Source organism: Terrapene carolina, unplaced genomic scaffold (assembly GCF_002925995.2).
Source record: "Terrapene carolina triunguis isolate 2854851 unplaced genomic scaffold, T_m_triunguis-2.0 Scaffold833, whole genome shotgun sequence".
Classification (NCBI taxonomy): Eukaryota; Metazoa; Chordata; order Testudines; family Emydidae; genus Terrapene; species Terrapene triunguis.
This window is the reverse complement of record NW_020665184.1, coordinates 2,049,459-2,070,173: the sequence shown is the minus strand read 5'-3', so window position 1 is coordinate 2,070,173 and position 20,715 is coordinate 2,049,459. Positions and strand designations below refer to the sequence as shown.

At 54.1% G+C, this 20,715-nt stretch overlaps 1 protein-coding gene across 3 annotated transcripts in view; it reads left to right on the top strand.

The window, feature by feature from the left end:
• The window catches only part of RFX1 (regulatory factor X1), a 50,655-nt gene that overhangs the window by 25,732 nt on the left and 4,208 nt on the right, over window positions 1-20,715 (top strand). For 2 of the 3 annotated variants that reach the window (XM_024200032.3, XM_024200031.3), the window contains 14 exons: window positions 2,160-2,255; window positions 3,825-3,920; window positions 7,353-7,447; window positions 8,735-9,044; window positions 11,732-11,913; window positions 12,474-12,593; window positions 12,887-13,002; window positions 13,724-13,842; window positions 16,033-16,142; window positions 17,049-17,200; window positions 17,721-17,818; window positions 18,129-18,278; window positions 19,233-19,441; window positions 19,533-19,686. In XM_024200032.3, coding sequence (XP_024055800.1) covers window positions 2,160-2,255; window positions 3,825-3,920; window positions 7,353-7,447; window positions 8,735-9,044; window positions 11,732-11,913; window positions 12,474-12,593; window positions 12,887-13,002; window positions 13,724-13,842; window positions 16,033-16,142; window positions 17,049-17,200; window positions 17,721-17,818; window positions 18,129-18,278; window positions 19,233-19,441; window positions 19,533-19,686 — 2,007 coding nt within the window. Of the gene's footprint in view, window positions 1-2,159; window positions 2,256-3,824; window positions 3,921-5,843; window positions 5,967-7,352; window positions 7,448-8,734; window positions 9,045-11,731; window positions 11,914-12,473; window positions 12,594-12,886; window positions 13,003-13,723; window positions 13,843-16,032; window positions 16,143-17,048; window positions 17,201-17,720; window positions 17,819-18,128; window positions 18,279-19,232; window positions 19,442-19,532; window positions 19,687-20,715 lie in introns of all 3 variants that reach the window. The other variant, XM_026660674.2, reaches the window with a different exon arrangement.

Genomic DNA, 20,715 nt, shown 5'->3' with positions numbered 1-20,715 from the left:
AGTGATCAGAGCAGGGGGTGGGGAGCCAGGACTCCTGGGTTCTGGTCTCAGCTCTAGAAGGGGAGTGGGGTGCAGTGATCAGAGCAGGGGGTGGGGAATCAGGACTCCTGGGTTCTGGTCTCAGCTCTGGAAGGGGAGTGGGGTGTAGTGATCAGAGCAGGGGTTGGGGAGCCAGGACACCTGGGTTCTAGTCTCAGCCCTGGAAGGGGAGTGGGGTGTAGCGGAGCGGGGAATGAGATATATTTCTATTCTGTACAGTTTCTACCACAGCTCTAACCCCTCAGCCCCTTGCGCTCTCATTGGCTGCTGACCAGCAGCTGTAACTGACACCTTCACCCCATTCACTCCCCTAAGGGCCTGGCCCCAAGGCTGGTTAGGAGCTGAAGGACGTTTGAGGATCTGGGCTCTGCTCCCTAGCGGCTCTGACTAGCCCTGTTCTCCTCCCGCTAATGCAGAGTCCAGTGAAATCAGAGGGTCGCCCTTAATTTTTTGGGGCGGGGGTAGGGAGGGATCAAGATGTTTCTTATTCTGCTTCTGCTCCTGGCTTCAGTCTAAAGTAATGAATTAGTGAGGGACTTTGGTCCAGCTCCTCCCAGGTTTTTAGGTGCCTGGCTCCCCTTGATTCAGTGGGAATTAGGCACCGAAGCACCTTGGAGGAGCGGGGACTGTTAGGCTTCTACACTGACCTTGTGCATGAGTCAAGTGACGTCGCTTCCACCAGGATCCTATTTTACATCAGGGCCAAACCTAGGGCTCCCTGGAAGGTCCCAAATATGTCAAGGACTCTGCGTCCCGGCAGATGAAAGGTTGGTCCTGGAATCTTTTATGAAGAGGCAAAATGTGATGAAATTCTTCCCAGTGTTAATAACTCCGAGAAGGACCTTTGGCAGTACGTGATCTTTTAGCTTGGCAATGTCTCTTTTCCCCATCCTGGTTTTTACACACCGTAGATGTGCAGGAAACTTGGAAGGAAGAGCTTGCTAACAGAACTGGCAAGGGGTGAGCTCCCCCCATGAAGGGAATGATTGGATGGTGTCACATGATGGAAGCATGTGACTCAGACCCAGTCCTGCTGGCCTGGGACATATGAAGGGAGCAGGAGTTCAGGCCAGGAGCAGGGAGGCTGCGGTACAGTTGTGCTAAAGGAGGCAAAGACCTACTTTGGAAACCACAGTTGGGAGCAAATTATCAAGTGTGAACTGAGCACTCAGCACTGCAGGACACTAGAATAGCTAACTCAGGCCCAGCCCCAAGGAGTGCTGCCTAGTGGATAGAGCTCTGGACTGGTCTCAAGAGACATGGGTTCTGTTCCCAGCTCTGTCACTGGCCTGCTGGGCGACCTTGGGCAAGTCACATCATCGCTCTGTGCCTCAGTTTCCCCCACCAGTAAAATAGGGACATGCTATTCACCTCCTTTATAAAGTGCTTTGAGATCTACTGATGTAAAGCACTAGATAAGAGCTAGGAATTATTATTATTACTTTTTAAAGCTAGGCAAAAATCAGGCAAGAACGCTCTTGGCGATGCAGAGGACAACAATAATATAGAAAGGAAACACTCTTTTGGTTACACATTCTGAATTAACTTGTGGAACTCTCTGCCACTGGATGTTATTGGGACCAAGAACGTAACTGGATTCACAAAAGGGTGGGGCATTTACACGAATAACAGGAACAATTACATTAGATTGAATAACGAATGGCAAAGGGGTTAGGAGCAAACCCTGCCTGAGAGGTGGTAGCAAGAAACTTCCTCTTTGAAGCAGCTGTGACTGGTTGCTATGGAAGCTGGGATAGTGGATCCAGTCTAGCAATTCCTATATTCCTCACATTGTCTCCCCAGAGGCCAGGGGGAGAGAGGAAGGGTGACATTACAGTACTGTGCTCTTGTCTACCCACTTCCTGTGTTGCTGTCACTTCCTGTTGTTCCTGTCTTAACCTGCATGCTTCTCATCTGTTCCACAAAGCACCATCAGATCTGGCAGCTAGCGAAGTCACCCCTCAGAACAGCACACGGCTGTGGGTGGTGGGCTTGGCAGAGCCAGGAGCTCCCAGGAGGGATCTGAAACAGGAAGGAGGGGGTATGTGTTACGGGAACACAAGCTGTGTTACTCCTTCCCACTAAGCAGCTGATAAAACACCTCCTCCTTGTTTTTCCAGCACTCCCCTGTCCAGAGCAACAGCTCCACCGCCAAACCAGGACAAGTACAGCAGCTTCAGGTGCATGGAGTCCAGCAAGTGCCCGTCTCGCAAGAGGTGCTGTATGGTTGCAGATCCCAAAGTAACCCCCCGGGGTGTCACCTGAGCCCTCTCTGGTGGGGAAAGAAAAGCCACCCCACCGGGGGCTGATGGTAGTAAATGCTCTCAAGAGCTTGGCTTTGGAGCTCCATTGGGTGTGAGTGTGGATCGCAGATCTGAGAAACAGTGTCCCCACCACAACAGCTACCAAATACAATTTTAGTATCTTTCCCCCCCAATAGCGACTCACATCTGTTGATGTTTCAAAGAGGCAGCCGCTCAGACCGTCTCTGCTACTTAGAAACAAACATGAACCTTGCAAAGTTTTGTTATTGCTGGGCAGATACAGTCCGGGCAACATCAGAGTGATGTGGCCACTCGCTGGCCCCAGCCTGGGTGCCCGAGCCCTGCCCTGTGGGGCGAGAGGGGGAGTTCAATCTCCGGGGTCTGTTCCATCCTTGGCTGCCCTCACTTCTAGCGGCACCTGTTTGAGTTAGATGAGGACACCTGGGGGGTATAATTGGTGGTGACTTGAAAACTGATCAATGGAAATACTTTCTCCCACAACACGGAATCAGACTGTGGAACTCCCTGCCACAGGAAGTCATTGAGGCTAAGAACTTAACGAGATTCAAAAAGGGACTGGCTACTCCTAAGGATAACAAGAATACCCAGGATTGTTATAATTAATGATAACCATTTTGGAAGAGGTGTTACATTTCCCGCCTCAGGGTTGAAGCCAATCTCTGCCTATTAAGGTCTGTCTACACTGCAGACGGGAGGTGATTGCAGCATGTGTAGACAAACCCGAGCGAGCGAGATCAAAATAACAGTAGCAGTGAAGCCACAGCACCACTGGCAACGGCCGTTTGAACATGTAGCCAGGGTCCTGGGGAGGCGGAACTAGCCCACGTCACTGCCCATCCTGCCACAGCTTCGCTGCTAGTGGCACCTGAGCTAGCCTGATCGAAGCTAGCCTGAGCACGTCTACACACGCTCCAACCCAACACCACCTGACTGCGGTGCAGACAGACTCTTAGAGACCAGACTGAGAGATAATGTGGAGCAGATTGTCCAACATCTGCTTCTGGAGGGTTCTTACGCCTCCCTCGTACACATCTGATGCTGGCCTCTCTCTGAGGCAGGACGCTGGGCTGCTTGGCTCCAGCCTGGCCCTTCCTGTAGCCTAACTCACTCCACCCAGGAGCCGCCAAGCAGCCGTCAGATAGGAGCAGCTGTTGGTTACTACCAGCTTGGGCTGGGCTATAAGTGACCCAATGAGCGAGTGCCATCAAAGCAAAGACGGCCTTTCTGAGTCTCTCTGTTCATTGCCTTGCGCTAACAGACCCCTTTGTTGGCAGCCTTAGCACTGAGGCCGAGGAGAATAGCCAGAGAAATGGAGCTCCCCTCTCACCCCCGAGATCGCTCTGATGCAGGGCGGTGTGCATGCATCACGGCACGTGCCCTGCCTGATTGTGATCTCGGAGTAACCAGCCTTGGACTCTTTGGGGCGATCAGGTGGTACTTTTCACCAGCACGGCCCTCACTCGGGGAGGTTGTTGATGGCCTGTTTGTTTGCCTCCACAGCGCTCGGTCGTGCAGACCACCCCCCAGGCCCCGAAATCGGGCACAGTACAACAGCTGACGGTGCAAGGACTCCAGCAGGTTCACGTCACTCAAGAGGTAGAGCTTTCCAGTCCCGTAGCGAGCCGCCTGGGGGCTGTGCCCTTCGGCTAGTTCTGAGGCAGACATCCTCTGCCCTCGGCCGTGGCGCTCCTCAGCTAGACCGACAGTCGTCTCTTTGCAGAGTAGCTGATCCCAGCCTGGGCAGAGAGTTCAAGGTCAGAAGGGACCATTAGATCATCTGGGCTGACCTCCCCTGGAGGAACATCTCACCACATCAATCCCCGGCCACTGCAGGGGCACCTCGCTCCCTCCTGTTCTCTGCCGCTGGCACCCGCTGTCCGAGGGCTGAACCGCCTGGTCTGACCAAAGTCACTGGGCTCAATAGGGGGGTGTCTGAGTGGCCTGTGATGACTGGATGATGTCATAGAAATAACCCAGGCCAGGGAATTTCAGCCAGTTACCCCGGTACTGAGCGCACTTCCTTGTTCGCTGGCCACACTTTCCGAGAGGGAAGAGACCTGATAGGTCCACTCCAAGCCATTCCCTTGGCAGACCATGCCCCATTGGTCCCTGTTCATCCCGGCCGTTTTCCATTCTCTGAGCAAGGGAGCTTCCAGTCTGTGCTTGGGGGTGACCTTTCATCCCAGCCCTTGTATTGGGGAGTAGACCCAGGGAGGGCGCTAAGGGACAGAGTTGGCATAAGAACCAGTGGGGGCAAACTGGCCAGGAATAGATTGAGGCTGGCTATGAGAAGCAGGTTTCTGCCCCTCACAGGAGGGAGGGTCTGGGACAGCCTCCAACAGGAGCAGTGGGGGCAACAACCTAACTCCTCTGAAGATGGAGTTTGTTCAGGGTGTGAATGGGATGAGGTGACAGGGGGGCTGGACATGATGACTGGTCCCTGCCAGTCCTGTGTTCCCACTACCCTTCACATCCCCTAAAGAGTTGCTCTTCCCCCCCATGTTTATCCCCACCCCATAGACCTGGCGCTGGGACAAAGGAAGCTCTGGAAACGCTGAAATCCCGCACCCAGGCTTTGGTGCCACACATTTGGTTTTGAGCTGCCCTAGGGCCAAATCCAGCTCCCGGAATTTTACTTAGATTCCTGCCTCTGTATAGCCAGCATGGTCTAACTGATCTCATTCGCCCGCCCTGCTGGGGGAACCTGCTCGCAACGCTGCACAGAGCCAGTGCTGCAAAAGTTAACAGTCTGATCTTCAAACTACAGGGTTGTAAGATGGCAAGCTCCTCAAACCCATCTCTGGCTAGCAGCCATATTGTGGGCTTCTCCCTCCTCCCCCCACCCTCCTCCAAGTAACCAGTATGTGGTCTTGGGGTTAGAGCTGGGGACTGTGACTTGGGACACCTGGGTTCTGTTCCCAGATCACCCACTGGGTCAATTTAACCAAGGCCCTGATTCTCACAGGTATTTAGGTTCCTAACTTCCACTGAAATCTATGGGAATTAGGTGCCTCAATACCTTTGAGAATACAGGCCCAAGTCACGTCACCTCCTGTGCCTCTCTTTTCCCATCTGTATAATGGGAATAATTCTCCTTCCCTGCTGTTATTCAGCATGGTCAGGTCCTCCGATGGAAGACGCCATGTAAATGCAGAGTACAGTTGTGGTGTATTAAGTAGCGACTGGGTTTAACTCTGAGCAGGAGCTTCCCCCATGAGCAGGGAAGCGGTCGAACAGCTCATGGTCGCAATGCAAGCTCTGATTGCCTCAGTGTTTCTGTTTATTGTTTAGAGCGCAGGCAGTGAGTTCCCCGGTCCGGCTAGGAACAGTGAGCAGCCGCAGCCGCGGGCAGTGCAGCATCCTCTCTCCTTAGAGTGTAGTAGCGGGACGCATCCGCTGGCCAGCTGCTGTCTAGCCAGCCAAGAGCACAGGCTCCACTATCTCCACTCGCTAGAATCCACTTCGGAGCAGTGGGTGGAACTGGTCCGAATGCTTCCTCAGCACCTCCTCCTCCCGCAGCAAAAAGTGGTGATTGAGCAGCTGCCGTTCCTCTCCTCTCATCACGCCAGTCCCGACCAGAGAGTCAAGATTCAGAGAGTCCCTCAGGTGCTAGTGTTTGGGACAGCAGCTACAGCTCTTAAAGTAGGTCCTGGAGAGGTTCCCCAGGGAGATCCAAGAATAGTTGCCTCTGCCCTCCCTGCTCCTTCCAGAGAGCAGAGCTGAACCACCCAGCAGCCCCAGCCCATTGCATTAGGACACCACGGACCACTTCCTTCTGCTGAAGCCAGTAGCATTACACCGGGGATCCCCGCTTTGCCTTCATTCCTTACCCACCTAGGCCAGTCCCTGCCACGGGCACTGAAATTCTTGGACCTCTTGAAAGCAGATATTTGGTTTGTGTTTCGGATTTGAGTGAAATAGGAGCCCAGGAGCCGAGTTTTGGGGGGGGGGGGGGGGGAGGTGCCTGGATTCCGTCCACAGAGACAAGGCTGGGACATGGGAGAACTGGCACCAATTCGTTCCCGTTCGCAAGCAATTCTGATTCAGTGCAGCAGATTTCATGGTAAAATACGAGCGAGTTAGAATACTGAGCTCTTCCCTTCAGAAACCCACGGGCAGGGCTACTTCTGGCCATTGTCGGTCCCATTTCATTAACCCCAATGTCCTGACCAAACGCCAGGACGAGCAGTTCACATTCTGCTTCCCTGAAATCCTACTTGTCATTTCAGTTGGATGCAGGATTCCTTTTCGCTTCCTACCGTAAACTCTCATGCAGTGTTGCTAGGCAGCTGTCAAACAGCTGCTGCACCCCCCCCCCCAGAGGGTGGGGCCCTTTAGTGGTGGGTATAAAATGCCTGGGGATCCCTGGGTGATGGACGGGGTTGGAACAGTTTCAGAAATTCTAACAGTCTGAGTAGTAACGTCGCAGGAGCTTCCGAAAATAGGAGCTTCGAACAGCTGCCACAGCTCGTTACCTAGCAGGAACCCCAGCTTCCTGGAGGAAACGTTCATTGCCTGTTAGAGAGACTGTGGGGGCTGTTGGTTAGATCAGGGGCCTGGGTGACAGGATTCCTGGGTTCGATCACTGACTCGCGGTGTAATGATTAGTATTTATTATCCGTATGACCATAGCGCCTAGGGTCAGGTCCCCACTGTTCGGAGCACTGTACCGTATTTATTAGGTGGATTATGGTAATGCCCTGGAGCCCCAGTCATGGACCAGGCCCCCAGTGTGCTGGGCACTGTACAAACACAGACCAAAAAAAGAGACAGTCCCTGCCCCAAAGAGCTTCCAGTCTACGTGTAATTTCCCCTCCAAGTCAGTATTTAATCACTATCACCCCTCTGTGCCTCAGTTTCCCCAGGGGGCAAGGGGCGGGAATACTGGCCCACCTTTCCTGGGGTTGTGATGCTCAATGGGTGCAGAGGGCCTTGAACCCCTCAGAGGAAGCATGTGAGAGCCGGGCAGGGGGACAGCCGTACCGAAGGACTCGGGCTGTTATGAATTTCTCTCCCTGCCTCGTTCAGGTGCAGCAGCTGCAGCAGGTGCCCGTCCAGCATGTCTATCCCAACCAGGTGCAGTACGTGGAAGGGGGCGACGCCAGTTACACAGCGAGCACCATGTAAGTGACCCACGCCAAGCCGCTGCAGCCCGCTCATGGCGCGAGAGAGGCGAGCACCCTGTTCACTGCCCCCGTTTCCCGGGGATCTTCGGTGCTGGCCTCCCAAGATGTCAGCGGGGGCAGTTAAAGGGCAACGGCCTCCCGGCTTTGTTCTTTCCAGGCCAGGCTCCGGCTCTCTCAGCTCTCACAGAGCCAGGCTCCAAGGAACAGCGAGGCCTTGCAGCCCCGCGCCCACCTTGGCTACCTGCACCCAGCGGGGCTGTAGGCAGGCAGCAGGCATTGCCCTGCCATGACTTGTCCTGCCCTGTGAAAGCAGCCGGGCAGCCGCTCTGCTCCTGTTTACGCTGATTCCCTTGTGAACCAGCCAGAAACAGTGGAAGAGGCGGCAGCTGGGGGCATACAATTGAGGGGCCCATTCTTGGCTCCAGGCTACCTCTCTCCCTGCAGCCGACTGGCTCTGGTTCCCCCTCCACACTCAGCCAACTGCCACCGGCATTCCTCTGCCCCCCAGCTGCCAAGCGTTCACCAAACCATCCTTTCACCAGCCACGCCAGCGGCCCAGGCAACCCCCACCCTCTCCATCACTCACTTCCCCCAACACATACACCTCCTCTTCCTCATAGCTACCCAGGAACCTCCGTCACCACCTACCTCCCGCCACCTGCTTCTGGCCAACAGACTCCCCCCCCCCTTTCCACTCACTCTTGCTCCCACTGATCTAGGGGGAGGAGGAGTCAGCTTGTACCTCCCCATCTTTTCCTGCTCCTTGAGGGCTGTGGGGTGGAGAGAGAGAGAGAGAATCAGAGATGCAAACTTGGCAGCTAGAGTGCTGCAGGAAGCGGTGTCAACGTGGCACTAACAAGCGCTTGCCCACCGCTTTGCTGGGTGAGTTCTGTGTCTCAGTTTCCCCATCTGTAAAATGGGGTTAACTATACTGCCCTCCTTTGTAAAGCACTTTGAGATCCAGGTATGGAAACCACTGTATTATTAGCATCATCTTTCTAGTGAAATGAAGAACTGAGGCCCTGGGCATATTAACCCTATCACCCCGACCAAATTCCAGCCTGGATAATTGTTCCGCCTCGCTAAATTCACCCTGCACTTTGTGGGATACAAGATTTCTCTTCATTTCCTGCCGTAGACTGTTATGGTATTAATCAGGTGCTGTGGTCCACCCCAGCGGTGGCTGCATTTCAGTGGCGGATGAAAGGGGCTATATAAATGTGAAACGTCTGTTTGCACAGTGGCACCTGTCCACAGCTCCGCTAAACCTCCCTCTTGTTTCAGACGTTCCAGCACTTACCCGTACACAGAGACCCCTCTCTATACGCAGAACACAGGAGCTAATTACTATGAATCGCAAGCCACCCCGGCGCAAGTCACCACTCCTGCAACCTCCCAGACCGTGGCCAGCACTGGATCCGTCCCTATGTACGTCTCCGGAGGGCAGATCATAGCCAATCCGAGCGGAGGAGGCGGAGGAGGCGGCGGAGGAGGTGGTGGTGGCGGAACGGGAACCTATGTGATTCAGGGAGGATACATGTTAGGAAGCTCCAGTCAGTCTTACTCCCACACCACACGTGCCTCTCCAGCAACCGTAAGTCGGCAAGACATCCATGGGGCTGCTTCTCCTTTTCAGGCCACATAACTGGAACCCCCCCTTTGGAATACGTTCATCCTTCTCAGCTGTTTGCAAACACAGAACCAGGCCTGAAGAATTGGGAGGCAGGGCCTGGCCGCGTGGGAATGGAGGTCAACATGTATGGGCTAGACAATGGCCCTGGCCTGCCTTTCTGCCGGGCTTAGCTCGGATCCATCCCAACTCACTAGCTCTGTGCTATGTCCCAGAATGCAATTCTGCTAATGGCTTTGCCTCCCCGCACAGCCCTGCCCCCAGGGGCTGTTTAGTTACATCGTGGCACAGTTTTGCAAAGATTTTTTTTAAAATATTCTGATTTTATAAAATAAAACTTCATAAAAGCATAAAACCAAACCAGGACTTACCTATACGCCTAGAGGGCTGTGACCGAGGGAGGGCATGGGCTAGTAGTTAGAATCGGGACTGGGAGTCAGGACTCCTGGGTTCTGTTGCCCCTGTGGAAGGAAATCCAGTGGATAAGGGAACCAGGAGACCTCTGTTCTGCCTCAGTTTCCCCTCCCACCCACAGTCTGTTTAGATGGTAAGATTGTCCCTGCCTTGAAGAGTTTAGGATCCAAGCTGAGCTGAGGCCTTTTGGCGTTACTGTGGTAACAAGGAACGATAAACGTTTAAGGTCGGTGTGATGGTGCTGACTTGCCTGGCGAGGGATTGGGAAGTTTAATGAACTGCTGTTTGTAAGGAGCTTTGAGATCTTCGAATGAGACAGGCTGTTGCTGGGCAAAGTGTAGGTAGGGTTATTGCTGGCTGGGAATTGTTCATCGGTGACAGCTCTGGAGTTTGAGAGGTATCATTAATATTTATTAGGTATATTACGGTAGCATATAGGGGCCCCAGTCGGGCTCCGGATCCCATTGTGCCGGGCACTGTACAAACACAGAACAAAAAGATGGCCCCTGTCCAAAGATCTTCCTGTCTAAGAGCTCTGGGAAGGACAGGTTGTACACGCGCCTCACCTCAGCTATTTGGAGCATCTGATATATTGACTCAAACACTTAAATTTTTTTTAAATCCTGTTGGCTTGTTTAAAGCAACAGAGCCAGATTTTGATGCAAATCACACAAGTGTAAATCTGGAATAATGCCACTGGAGGCGGATCTTGGATACTAGTGTAAAACCAGTGTAGGTCCTTTGGTGTAAAAGTGAGGTTACACTGGCTTCACACTGGTTTAACAGAGAATCCAACCCACAGTGTCTTCTTTACATAGTTCTGGGTCAAATCCTGCACTCCTGACTCCAGTGGAATTGCTGTGGTATAGCTTATAGCAGAACTTGGCTTGTTTTGTTACTGTACTTCCATTATACCAAATATTTGCAGTCAGTTGCGCATCGTAACAGGACATCCACATTTGGGCTCTTAATTTGGACACTGTCGTGTTAAATCTGGCAACGAATACTTTGTATAAATCAGTTCTGACCGAACCCAAGACCAGCAGAAATCCAATGGAAACATTTAAAGCAACAAAACAAATAAACCATAGCATTTACCGCTCAAATATTGCAGCCTTGTGCTAGCATAGGAGAGCCAGAAAGTGAAACTGACTAGAAACAACTATGAAACTGACTAGTCTGTCTTCACTATCCAAGCCCACATCAGTTCAGAACCCTGAACTAGTGGAAACAGGGAAAAGTTAATTAGATTTTTAAAATACTTTTGATATTCATCATGTCAGTTTTAATCCTTTCAAAGGGAGTCAAAAAAGGGTCAGTTTTAACTCTTCCAGGGCTGGAGGATGGTCTTGTCATTAAGACGCCTTGTTGGGAGTCAAGACTCTGAGGTTCTAGTCCCAACTCTGCCCCGACGCGCTGTGTGTGACTTTGGACAAGTCTGGAAATGGGGCTCACAACAGCAACCTGTGTCAGAGGTGGGGGAGCAGGGGGCTGGATTGTAAAACTTAGGGCCTGCAAAGTACTTTGGAATTCTTGGGTGGAAGGGGCTGGAGAAGTGTATAATACTTCTCACAATTAACACCCGGTTCGTACCTAGCAATTGTCGCCATAGAGCTCAAGGCACTTTACAAAAGAAAGTCAGTATCATTATTCACATTTTACAGATGGGGAAACCGAGGCACAGAGCAGCAGGAACTTGCCCAAGATCACCCAGCAGGCCAGTGGCAAATGTGTATGTCCAGCTAAAGGGTAGAACCCTGGTCTCCTGAGTCCTAGGCTAGTACTCTAGCCACTAGGCCACACTGCCTCTCGTGGTGCCTGTTAGTACCCTAGGACCCAGTCCTACAAACACTGACTACCAGGCATAATGCTCATAAGACAGTGGAATGTCTCCTGGTAGCGAGTATGTGCAAAACGCAGCCCCCAGGCAGGAGGAGTAGTTGCTTTAATAGTACATTTGACTTGTGCCCCTTTAAATCCACGTGTAGGCACCTAAAATGGCCATTTATGTTCAGCCCAAGCCCACAAGGACTGGTTTAGGGAGTGCCAGGGGTTGAAAACTGGGCCAATGCTGGTAATGCTGACGGGGGTGACGGTGACACCTGTATTGGGGCAGTGAAGGAGACAGCGGGGTCAGTGTGGGCGATGTGAGGGGCGAGGTCTGTGCCAGCGGGGGTCTGGTGGACACAGTCGTGGCCCTGAAGAAGCCCTCTAACCGCTGCTGGGTTTCTTTGAAGGTCCAGTGGCTGCTGGATAACTACGAGACGGCCGAGGGCGTGAGCCTGCCGCGCAGCACTCTCTACTGCCATTACCTGCTGCACTGCCAGGAGCAGAAACTGGAGCCAGTAAACGCAGCGTCTTTCGGCAAGCTGATCCGATCCGTGTTCATGGGACTCCGCACCCGCAGGCTTGGCACACGGTAAAGGCATCTCCAGTGGCTGGGGGTATTAACCCTTTACAATCCACCATGCCCTGGGTAACATTCACCGGGAGCAAGAAGGGAACTTCAGGCTCCAGACCTGCAAGGTGCTGGTGGCCTCCTCACCCACTGAGATCCGGGCAAACAGAGGGTGCTCAGCAAAAACACAGGATTAGGCCTGTCATGCTGAAGGTCTGTGCTGGCCCCTAATATAGGGCTGCTGCTTCGTTTCCCATTCATCTGTGGGTGCGCTGCCACCAGCCCCAGCCGGGCTCCTACACCTGCTAAGAACTGCAGAAAACTGCTTTGCATGGGAACTGGAAACACAGACGCCTGATTCCCGTTCTCCTGGCATCCCACGCAGAGCTGAAGGGCCGGATTCTGATCTCTGCAATGCTGGCATGAATCCAGAGCAAACTCCACTGGAGTTGATGGGATTGGGCTGGGGTAAGGGAAAGCAGAATCTGGCAATGCAGAATCATGTTTCCTCCTCGATACCAGACACTTGACAGTGGGTTTGTGTGTCCCCGGAGCTCTTATCTATCCTGATTTCCTTTCAGAGGGAACTCCAAGTACCACTACTACGGCCTCCGCATCAAAGCCAACTCGCCACTGCTGCGCCTGATGGAGGATCAGCAGCACCTGGCCATGAGGCAGCAGCCTTTCTCCCAGAAGCAAAGGTAGGAGGCAGCGCGGTGTAGAGCCGCGTGGGTACCCATGTATGCTCCCGCGCACCCAGCCGGAGCAATCCCGTCTGGATCCACCATCAGTCACTGGTGACTACAGACACAGAGGGCCACTGCTCTTGTCTGAAGTGCCTGGATGGGAAATCCCCCGCGACACCCTTCCACGCCCATGTGACCTCAAGGCGCAACCACTCATACAACGACCCTCCCAGGTGCCACATTTCCCGGCCTGGTTCGCAGGCCTGCAACTCTGTCGGCACCTGACCTTTGGCTCCTCTGCCTTTCAGACTCAAGCCCATTCAGAAGATGGAGGGGATGACCAACGGGGCGGCGGTGGGCCAGCAGCCGGGCTCCGGGCTGTCTGACATCAGTGCTCAAGTGCAGCAGTATCAGCAGTTCCTGGGTAAGACCTGGCGGTAGAGCACGTTTAGCAACCTGGCACCTTGAGGCTGGGACAGGAATTAATTGAGTCGATGGAAGGCAAGAGAATGCACTTTCCTATCCTGCTCTTTATGTGGGGGAGGGAGGTGGGAACGGTCAGCGCTTAGAGGTTGATGCTCATGATACAATCGTATCAGACTCGGTGGGGTCCTCACAATGGATCCACTACATTTCCAGCGGGGCACTTACCAGCACACCCTCATGACTTAGAGATCAGTTCTGTTCACGTCCTAAATTTCAACCCAGGGGACTGAGGGGAACACAGAATTCCAGGGCATGAGGAACAGCAGAGGGGCTTTTCGCCTCTAGCTTGCCAGATCAAATCCAGGACCGGCCAGCAGTGGTCAAATCATTGCTATCCGGTGAGTGCATGAAATGTGCTCGTGGGTCTCTGCCCATTCATTTGTGTCTCCATTCCAGACGTCACCACCGCTGCTTTCACTGATTGACGTGTGGTTGGTAGTGTCAGCAAAGAGACCAGGGACTGAATGGGCCACGGAGTCCAAACTTCTCTCTCAGCCCAGGGAAGCTGGAGATACCGAGCTAAACCCTGGTGGCCGTACCTAGGCCAAGACCCATTGAAACCAATGGATGTTAAGCTTAGTAAGGCCCTCGGGCCCTCAAAGGCAGTCGTGTTGTTGTTCTCTCCTCACGTTGGCTTGATTTCATCTCCCTCCCCATAGATGCGTCACGGACCCTCTCCGAGTTCTCTGAGATAGACCTACAAGGGAAACCTCTGCCTGATGGCATCGGGGCAGAAGATGTGAAGGCCTTCCAGCTGCTCTACCGAGAGCATTGTGAGGTATGGGGCCACCTGCAGAAGGGGGCAATCTCCCCTGGAGAAGCACTGGCAACAGGACATGGACCTTCTTGCCTCATGGCGACAGGTTTAAATCCAGCACAGGCTGGTAGGGACAGACCTTGTTCCCACTGGGTGGCCTGTATGTAGGACTGGATGAAATTTTCCCATCAAATTTGTTTTTCAATGGAAAATTGAAGGGGAAGTGTCTACTTTGTGTAGAAAACTAAGCACCCAAAAAGAACAATCTTTTTTTAATTTGGCTATGCCACTGCAGTGCCTCATGGGAGTTGTAGCTCAGTTACCTCATGTTCTCATTCTTCTCTGTGGGCTGTGCTACCATTTTGTACTACAGGGGGGAGGGATAGCTCAGTGGTTTGAGCATTGGCCTGCTAAACCCAGGGTTGTGAGTTCAATCCTTGAGGGGGCCACTTAGGGATCTGGGGCAAAATCAGTACTTGGTCCTGGTAGTGAAAGCAGGTGGCTGGACTCAATGACCTTTCAAGGTCCCTTCAAGTTCTAGGAGATAGGATATCTCCATTAATTTATTTTATTTTTATATTTATAATTTATTTCCCATGATGCACCTTTGTCTCCTTTCCAGAGAGGAGATGGTGCATATTGCATTTCCTTGGCCATGGTGCATCATGGGACATGTAGTCTAGTTGGGGAGCCTGGCTCATAAGGGACATAAGGCAAGTGTTCTCCTCTATGGGCTGGACTTGCCAATATTTCCCATGGTGCACCACCTCCTCCAAAAGGTGAATCTGTAATACATCATGGGAGATGTAGCCCGACACAAGAGCCCAGCCTATAGAGGACAACAGGAACATGAAGGTACTGAACTACAGCTCCCACAAGGTCCTTCAGCAGCATTTCCATATCAAAACTTCTAGGTTTTGGTCAAAATATTTTAATTTTCGTGTGTGGGGGGGGAAATCTAAATTTTCCACTAAAAATGTAGACCTTTTTTCTTTGCTTTCATCGGTGCTACCTTGCCTCAGTTTCCCCTCCTGGACCCCTGAATAGCTCACCCAGTCCATGTCCTTTTAAAACATTTCCCTTCTGGAGCAGGATCCAGTTTATTTAGGCCATACAGACATTGGTCTTCCAGGCCCAAGCCCAGATCAGAGTTTCTTTCCTTGAATCAGGAGTCGTCGTCCCCCACCCCCTCTCCTTCCCAGAGCTATGTTCTGGTCAAACAGTCCCTTCGTTCCCTGCAGGAACCAGTCTTGTTCCCTGTCACACTCACCTGCAGCTGTTTCCTCAGACAAGCTGCAGCTTCCCCAGCTTCTCAAGAAGCTTAGTCTGTTTAGCTTAACACAGAGACGGGGAAGGGGTGACCTGATCACAGTCTGTGAGTACCTCCCTGGGGAACAGAGGTTGGATTATAGAGGGCTCGTCAATCTAGCAGCCCAAGGTCTAACACGATCCAATGGCTGGAGGTTGACGCTAGACAAATGCAGAGTGGGAATAAGATGCACACTTAACCGTTGGAACGACTTACCCAGGGCTGTGGCAAATTCTCTGTTGTTGACAAGTTTTAAACCAAGCGGGGATGTTTATCTAACAGATCTGCTCTGGGAATTTTCTTCAGGGAAGTTCTCTGGCCTGAGTTACGCCGGTGGTCAGACCTGATGATCACAGTGGTCCCTTTAGGTCTTGGAATCCATTGAATCTTCTGCCTAGCTGGAGTTCTAAGATCTCCCTCAGACTGTACATCCCTAGGTCTGGCCTGAGTTAGTCACATGATCTTCCGGTCACATGACCAAAATCATTCTCCCACCTGGGAAGGTGAGCTGATCTGTCACAGGCCACCCCATGACATCCTCCTTCAGGGAGATGGTGGTACCGTTCTGCCCCTTTAAAATTCCTCCAGCCCTGCGTGGTGACTTCCACTGAGCTCCTGTACAAATCTAGCTGTTCCTGTCCAGCAGCACAGGGGGATTTTAAAGCGCCAGGGCTGCGTTAATACAGATGGATCATTGAATGCCCCATTGGCCAGTTCAGTGTGAGGTTCCCACTGGTCTTCTTCATCTCAGGCCCCCCCATGCAGCTGCTCCTCCTGGGGCGTGCTCTGAAGGGAACATCTTAGGAGGACCAGGGCAGAAGACTGGGGACAAGGGGCCACTCACCTCATAGCTACTGACCCATGGCCTACATCAGTGCTGACCCTCCGCTCCTTCTCTTCAGGCCATCGTGGACGTGATGATAAACCTGCAGTTCACTCTGGTGGAGACCTTATGGAAGACCTTCTGGAGGTACAATTTGAATCAGCCCAGTGAAGCCACCCCCATAGCAGTGTGAGTACCCGCGAACCGTGCCTCTCTTCCCTGCCATGGCAGCGGGGGCTGGAGCGAGCTGGCCCTTGCTGGGGCACTGCCCCAGCCCCTCTGCAGTGGGTGGCCCTCGGTCTTTGCAGAATTAAAGATTCAGTTCAGGAAAAAGTTGGTTTCTAGCCCTTTAATGGTGTATGTGGCGGGGTGGGGGTAGGGGGAAGACTGCCTGAGTCTGCAGCTAGTACCTGGGAGGTGTGAACCACCCCATTCAGCACCCCTGGAGATAGCTGATGACTGTTTATCATCATCGCATTAACTCCTTCCCTGCTGAGCATTTCGGCAAAAACAGCCTGCTAATGCGGGTGAGCCAGCGCTGTGGAATTCACTGGCAGGGCAGGGGCAGCTCATTGCAGTCAAGAGATTCTGGGGTGGGGAAGGAGACGGAGAAGCCAGTCAGACCCTCTCCATAACCCAAGACTGCCTCCCCAAGCACTCTGCTCCCAACTGCTAAATGCTCCTGCTTCCCCGAGTGCAGCCAAGCGTTGTCCGAAATAATTCCTAGCTCGTGCGTAGCGCCTTTCATTGGTAGATCTCAAAGCTCTTTTCAAGGGAAGATGGTCTCATTCACCCCCGTTACAGACGGGGAAACTGAGGGACAGGGGGCAGTGACTTGCCCAAGGGCATTTAGCAGGCCAATGGCAAAGCCAGGAATAGAACCCAGGACACCTGAATCCCAGTCCAGTGTTCTAACCACTAGGCCAACAGAGCTGCTCCGTAGAGTTTCTAGACTGCTGTGCAACCTAGCAGGCCTGACTGTAGAACCTAGTTCTAGCATGGTATGAAGCACACGGGGCCTCAGCTGTAGTGTTTCTGGGGTGAACTGATATGTGGCTCTTATATGCACTAACTGGGGCAAACGCGTCTGTCTAGTCACGATGAAGCAGAGAAGCGTCTCCCAAAGAACTGCCTGGTGATACTGTCCAAATACGAACCTGTCCTGAAATGGACAAAGGACTGTGACAACATGCTGTACCAGGGGCTGGTGGAAATCCTCATCCCCGACGTTCTCCGGCCCATTCCCAGTAAGTGCAGGGCTGTGGTAGAGCTGCCTAGCCTGGCTCCTTGCGCTGACTCCACAGGGCTGGAGGCTTGGACACTGGTCCCACGGTCACCACACTAGAGTTGTGATGGTACCTCCACAACACAGCTGATCCTGCCCCCTCCTACGTAGGACAGCTTCCCACCTGTAGATCTCAAAGCACTGTACAAAGGACGTCAGTATCGTTAGCGCCATTGAACAGATGGGGAAACTGAGGCACAGAGCAGGGTGGCAACTTGCCCAAGGTCACCCGTAGGCCAGTAGCAGAGCCAGGAATTGAACCCGGGTCTCCCAAGGCCTGGCCTAGGCCTGTGCTCTAGCCTCTAAGCCACACTGCCTCATCTGGTCAGGTTGTGTGCTCCAGGCCTAGCCGCTGTCCCCTAGGGTTAGCTTTCGAAGCCATCAGTCTAGTGCCACGCCAGGGAACGGGCTCCTCCCCCTAGTCCTGAGCAGCTGGCCAATCCGTGGCTGTGCGAGGGTCTCACTGCCCCTCTCTATCCCAGGTGCCTTGACGCAAGCGATCCGAAATTTCGCCAAGAGTTTGGAAAGCTGGTTAACCAACGCAATGATGAATATTCCTGAAGAGATGGTCCGAGTGAAGGTGAGATGCGCAAGGGGCGTAGGGGGGAATGGCCTGGGACCCAGACCTCGGCAGTGTGACTCCTGAGCAGCGCCAGGCTCTGATCTCTGGCAGTGCCAAGCTCTTGTCTCTCTGATCCTTGGACTTCATTGTCACGTGGTCTGTGGCTCTGCGCCCCTTGGGCAGTGCTGGGCAGTGATTTCCGGCTCTTGGTCGGCGTCAGATCCAGCTCTCAGTGCCCAACCGTAGGGCACGGTGCCTGTCCTGTAGCTAGGCCGTGTGCGTGGAACCTGCCCGCTCTCTGGGGGTTTGACCCCTGTCTGTTCCGCAGGTGGCAGCAGCAAGTGCCTTTGCCCAGACTCTGCGGCGATACACCTCCCTGAACCACCTCGCCCAGGCTGCCCGGGCCGTATTACAGAATACGGCCCAGATCAACCAGATGCTGAGCGACCTCAATCGGGTGGACTTTGCAAACGTCCAGGTAACAGAATCCCTCCTCCCCTGGCCAATTGCACGATGAGCCATTTTTTGGTGCTTGCCTGTCTGCCCCAGCGCTGTGCAGGCAGGAACCCCCTGGGCTGGGTCAGAGCTGCCGACCCACCTGCCAGCATAGCTCAGAGGGAGCTGAGTGAAGTGAGCTGGGCCATCGGCTTCTCTCATCCTCTGCAGTGGGTACAGCTGGTAGGTGATTCCCAGGAGACTGGCCCAGACTCTCTGTGCCCTGCTGAGTGCCCTGGGGGACTGAACAGTAACACAACAGCCGACCCAGAACCCTTTGGCACCAGCCTCTTATCCCAATGCCGTGGTAACGGGGGCAGCACAGTCTAGTGGTTAGAGCAGGGGACTGGGGTTTAGGTCCTCTGAATTCTAGGCCCAGCTCCATCCCGGGGCCCGGGGCCTGTCACCTCTCTGCGCCCTCTGGAAGATGCGGATAAAGACACTTCGCTGCCTAAGCAACAGGTTGTGAATCGTAATGATGTAGACCCAAATTCTCTAAAGCTGCCTCTGCTGCTGGATGTTTAATTTGAGACACCTCCAGTCTGCTGGTTAGAGGTGTCACGCGCCAGCCATTCCCATTGGCGTGGGGGGGGCCTGAGGTGCCCAGGGCACCCCCGACAGAGGCTGGCTCATCGCATGCCCCAGGGGCTCCTTCCGTCCCTCCCTGTGCGCCACCCTCCCAGTGGGTCTGCTAAGCTGAGGCCAGGGACTCCCCCAGCTCCCGAGGGTTCTGCCCATTGGCAAGTGGGACATTCCTGGGGACTCCGAACTCCCCGCGTTCCAGGCAAATGGAGCTGGCCCCTCGGGGGGTCACAGTGTGGACGGGGCTGAGCTCACGGGATGCGACTCCTCCAGTGCCCAGCCCTGGCCCTGGCCCTCTGCCGCGTTGCTCCCCTCTCTGAAGGTGCCGGTGTCTCTGTCGTTGCCCCGCCCACAGGAGCAGGCCTCGTGGGTGTGCCGCTGTGAGGACCGCGTGGTGCAGCGCCTGGAGCAGGATTTCAAGCTGACCCTGCAGCAGCAGAACTCCCTGGAACAGTGGGCGGTGTGGCTGGACGGGGTGGTCACCCAGGTCCTCAAGCCCCACCAGGGCAGCTCCAGCTTCCCCAAGGCCGCCAAGCTTTTCCTCCTCAAGTGGTCCTTCTACAGGTACGTTCCTGCCCTCCCCTGCTCCCAGTCTGGGACTGGATGACTGACCCAGAGGGAGGGGTAACCCCAGAGCCGGGCTCTCTTTCCACAGCTCCATGGTAATCCGGGATCTGACCCTGAGGAGCGCCGCCAGCTTCGGCTCCTTTCATCTCATCCGGCTCCTCTACGACGAGTACATGTACTATCTGATAGAGCACCGAGTGGCCCAGGCCAAGGGAGAGACCCCCATCGCTGTCATGGGAGAGGTGGGTGCTGCTCCGTCAACGCTTCACAGGGAGATCTCAGAGCAGAGGGCTCTGTAATCTAGCAGACAAGGCAGAACCAGACCCCATGGCTGGGAGCCAAAGCTGGACAAATTCAGACTGGAAAGAAGGGGCAAATTTTTAACCGGGAGGGGAATTAACCATTGGACCAGCTGCCCTGCACCCGGTGGATTGTCCAGCACTTGCCCTCTTTCAGTCGACACGGGCCGTCTTTCGGAAACATCGCTGTAGTTCAGCAGGATCCCGGGGCAGGAGTGTGGTACCAGAGGTCAGAATGGTCCTTTCTGGCCATCAGATCAATTCATCCCATCTCCCCAAAACCCAGGGGCACGGGGCAGCACCAGCTTAAAAAGGGAAAACTGCCATGACTCAGTGCTGGGTTCCTGCTCCAGGATTTATGGGGCCGGATCAGGTCAAACTCGACATGAGAAAGGGCTGGAGAATTTCATCCTGGCTGGGAACGCTGCTGGCAGTGCAGGTGCAGGGAGGGCTAAGGCGACTGCAAACATCTGGGCTCAGGAAGGAATTTCCGCCCCCCCCGTAGAGCATTAGGTCAGTTGCACTGTGGGGTGGCGGGGGCCTTCCTCTGAGGCACCTGTATCACCCTGCCTTTCCATACTAAGGACTAGCGGGCCAAATCAAGTGCAGGTGAGAGGGGGACACCAGCCGAGATGGGCCGTTGCTCCGATCCAGTGCAGCGGGGCGGCGGGGTTACCAGCCGAGATGGGCCGTTGCTCTGATCCAGTGCAGCGGGGTGGCGGGGTTACCAGCCGAGATGGGCCTTTGCTCTGATCCAGTGCAGCGGGGAGGCGGGGTTACCAGCCGAGATGGGCCTTTGCTCTGATCCAGTGCAGTGGGGCGGCGGGGTTACCAGCCGAGATGGGCCGTTGCTCTGATCCAGTGCAGCGGGGTGGCGGGGTTACCAGCCGAGATGGGCCGTTGCTCTGATCCAGTGCCGCGGGGCGGCGGGGTTACCAGCCGAGATGGGCCGTTGCTCTGATCCAGTGCCGC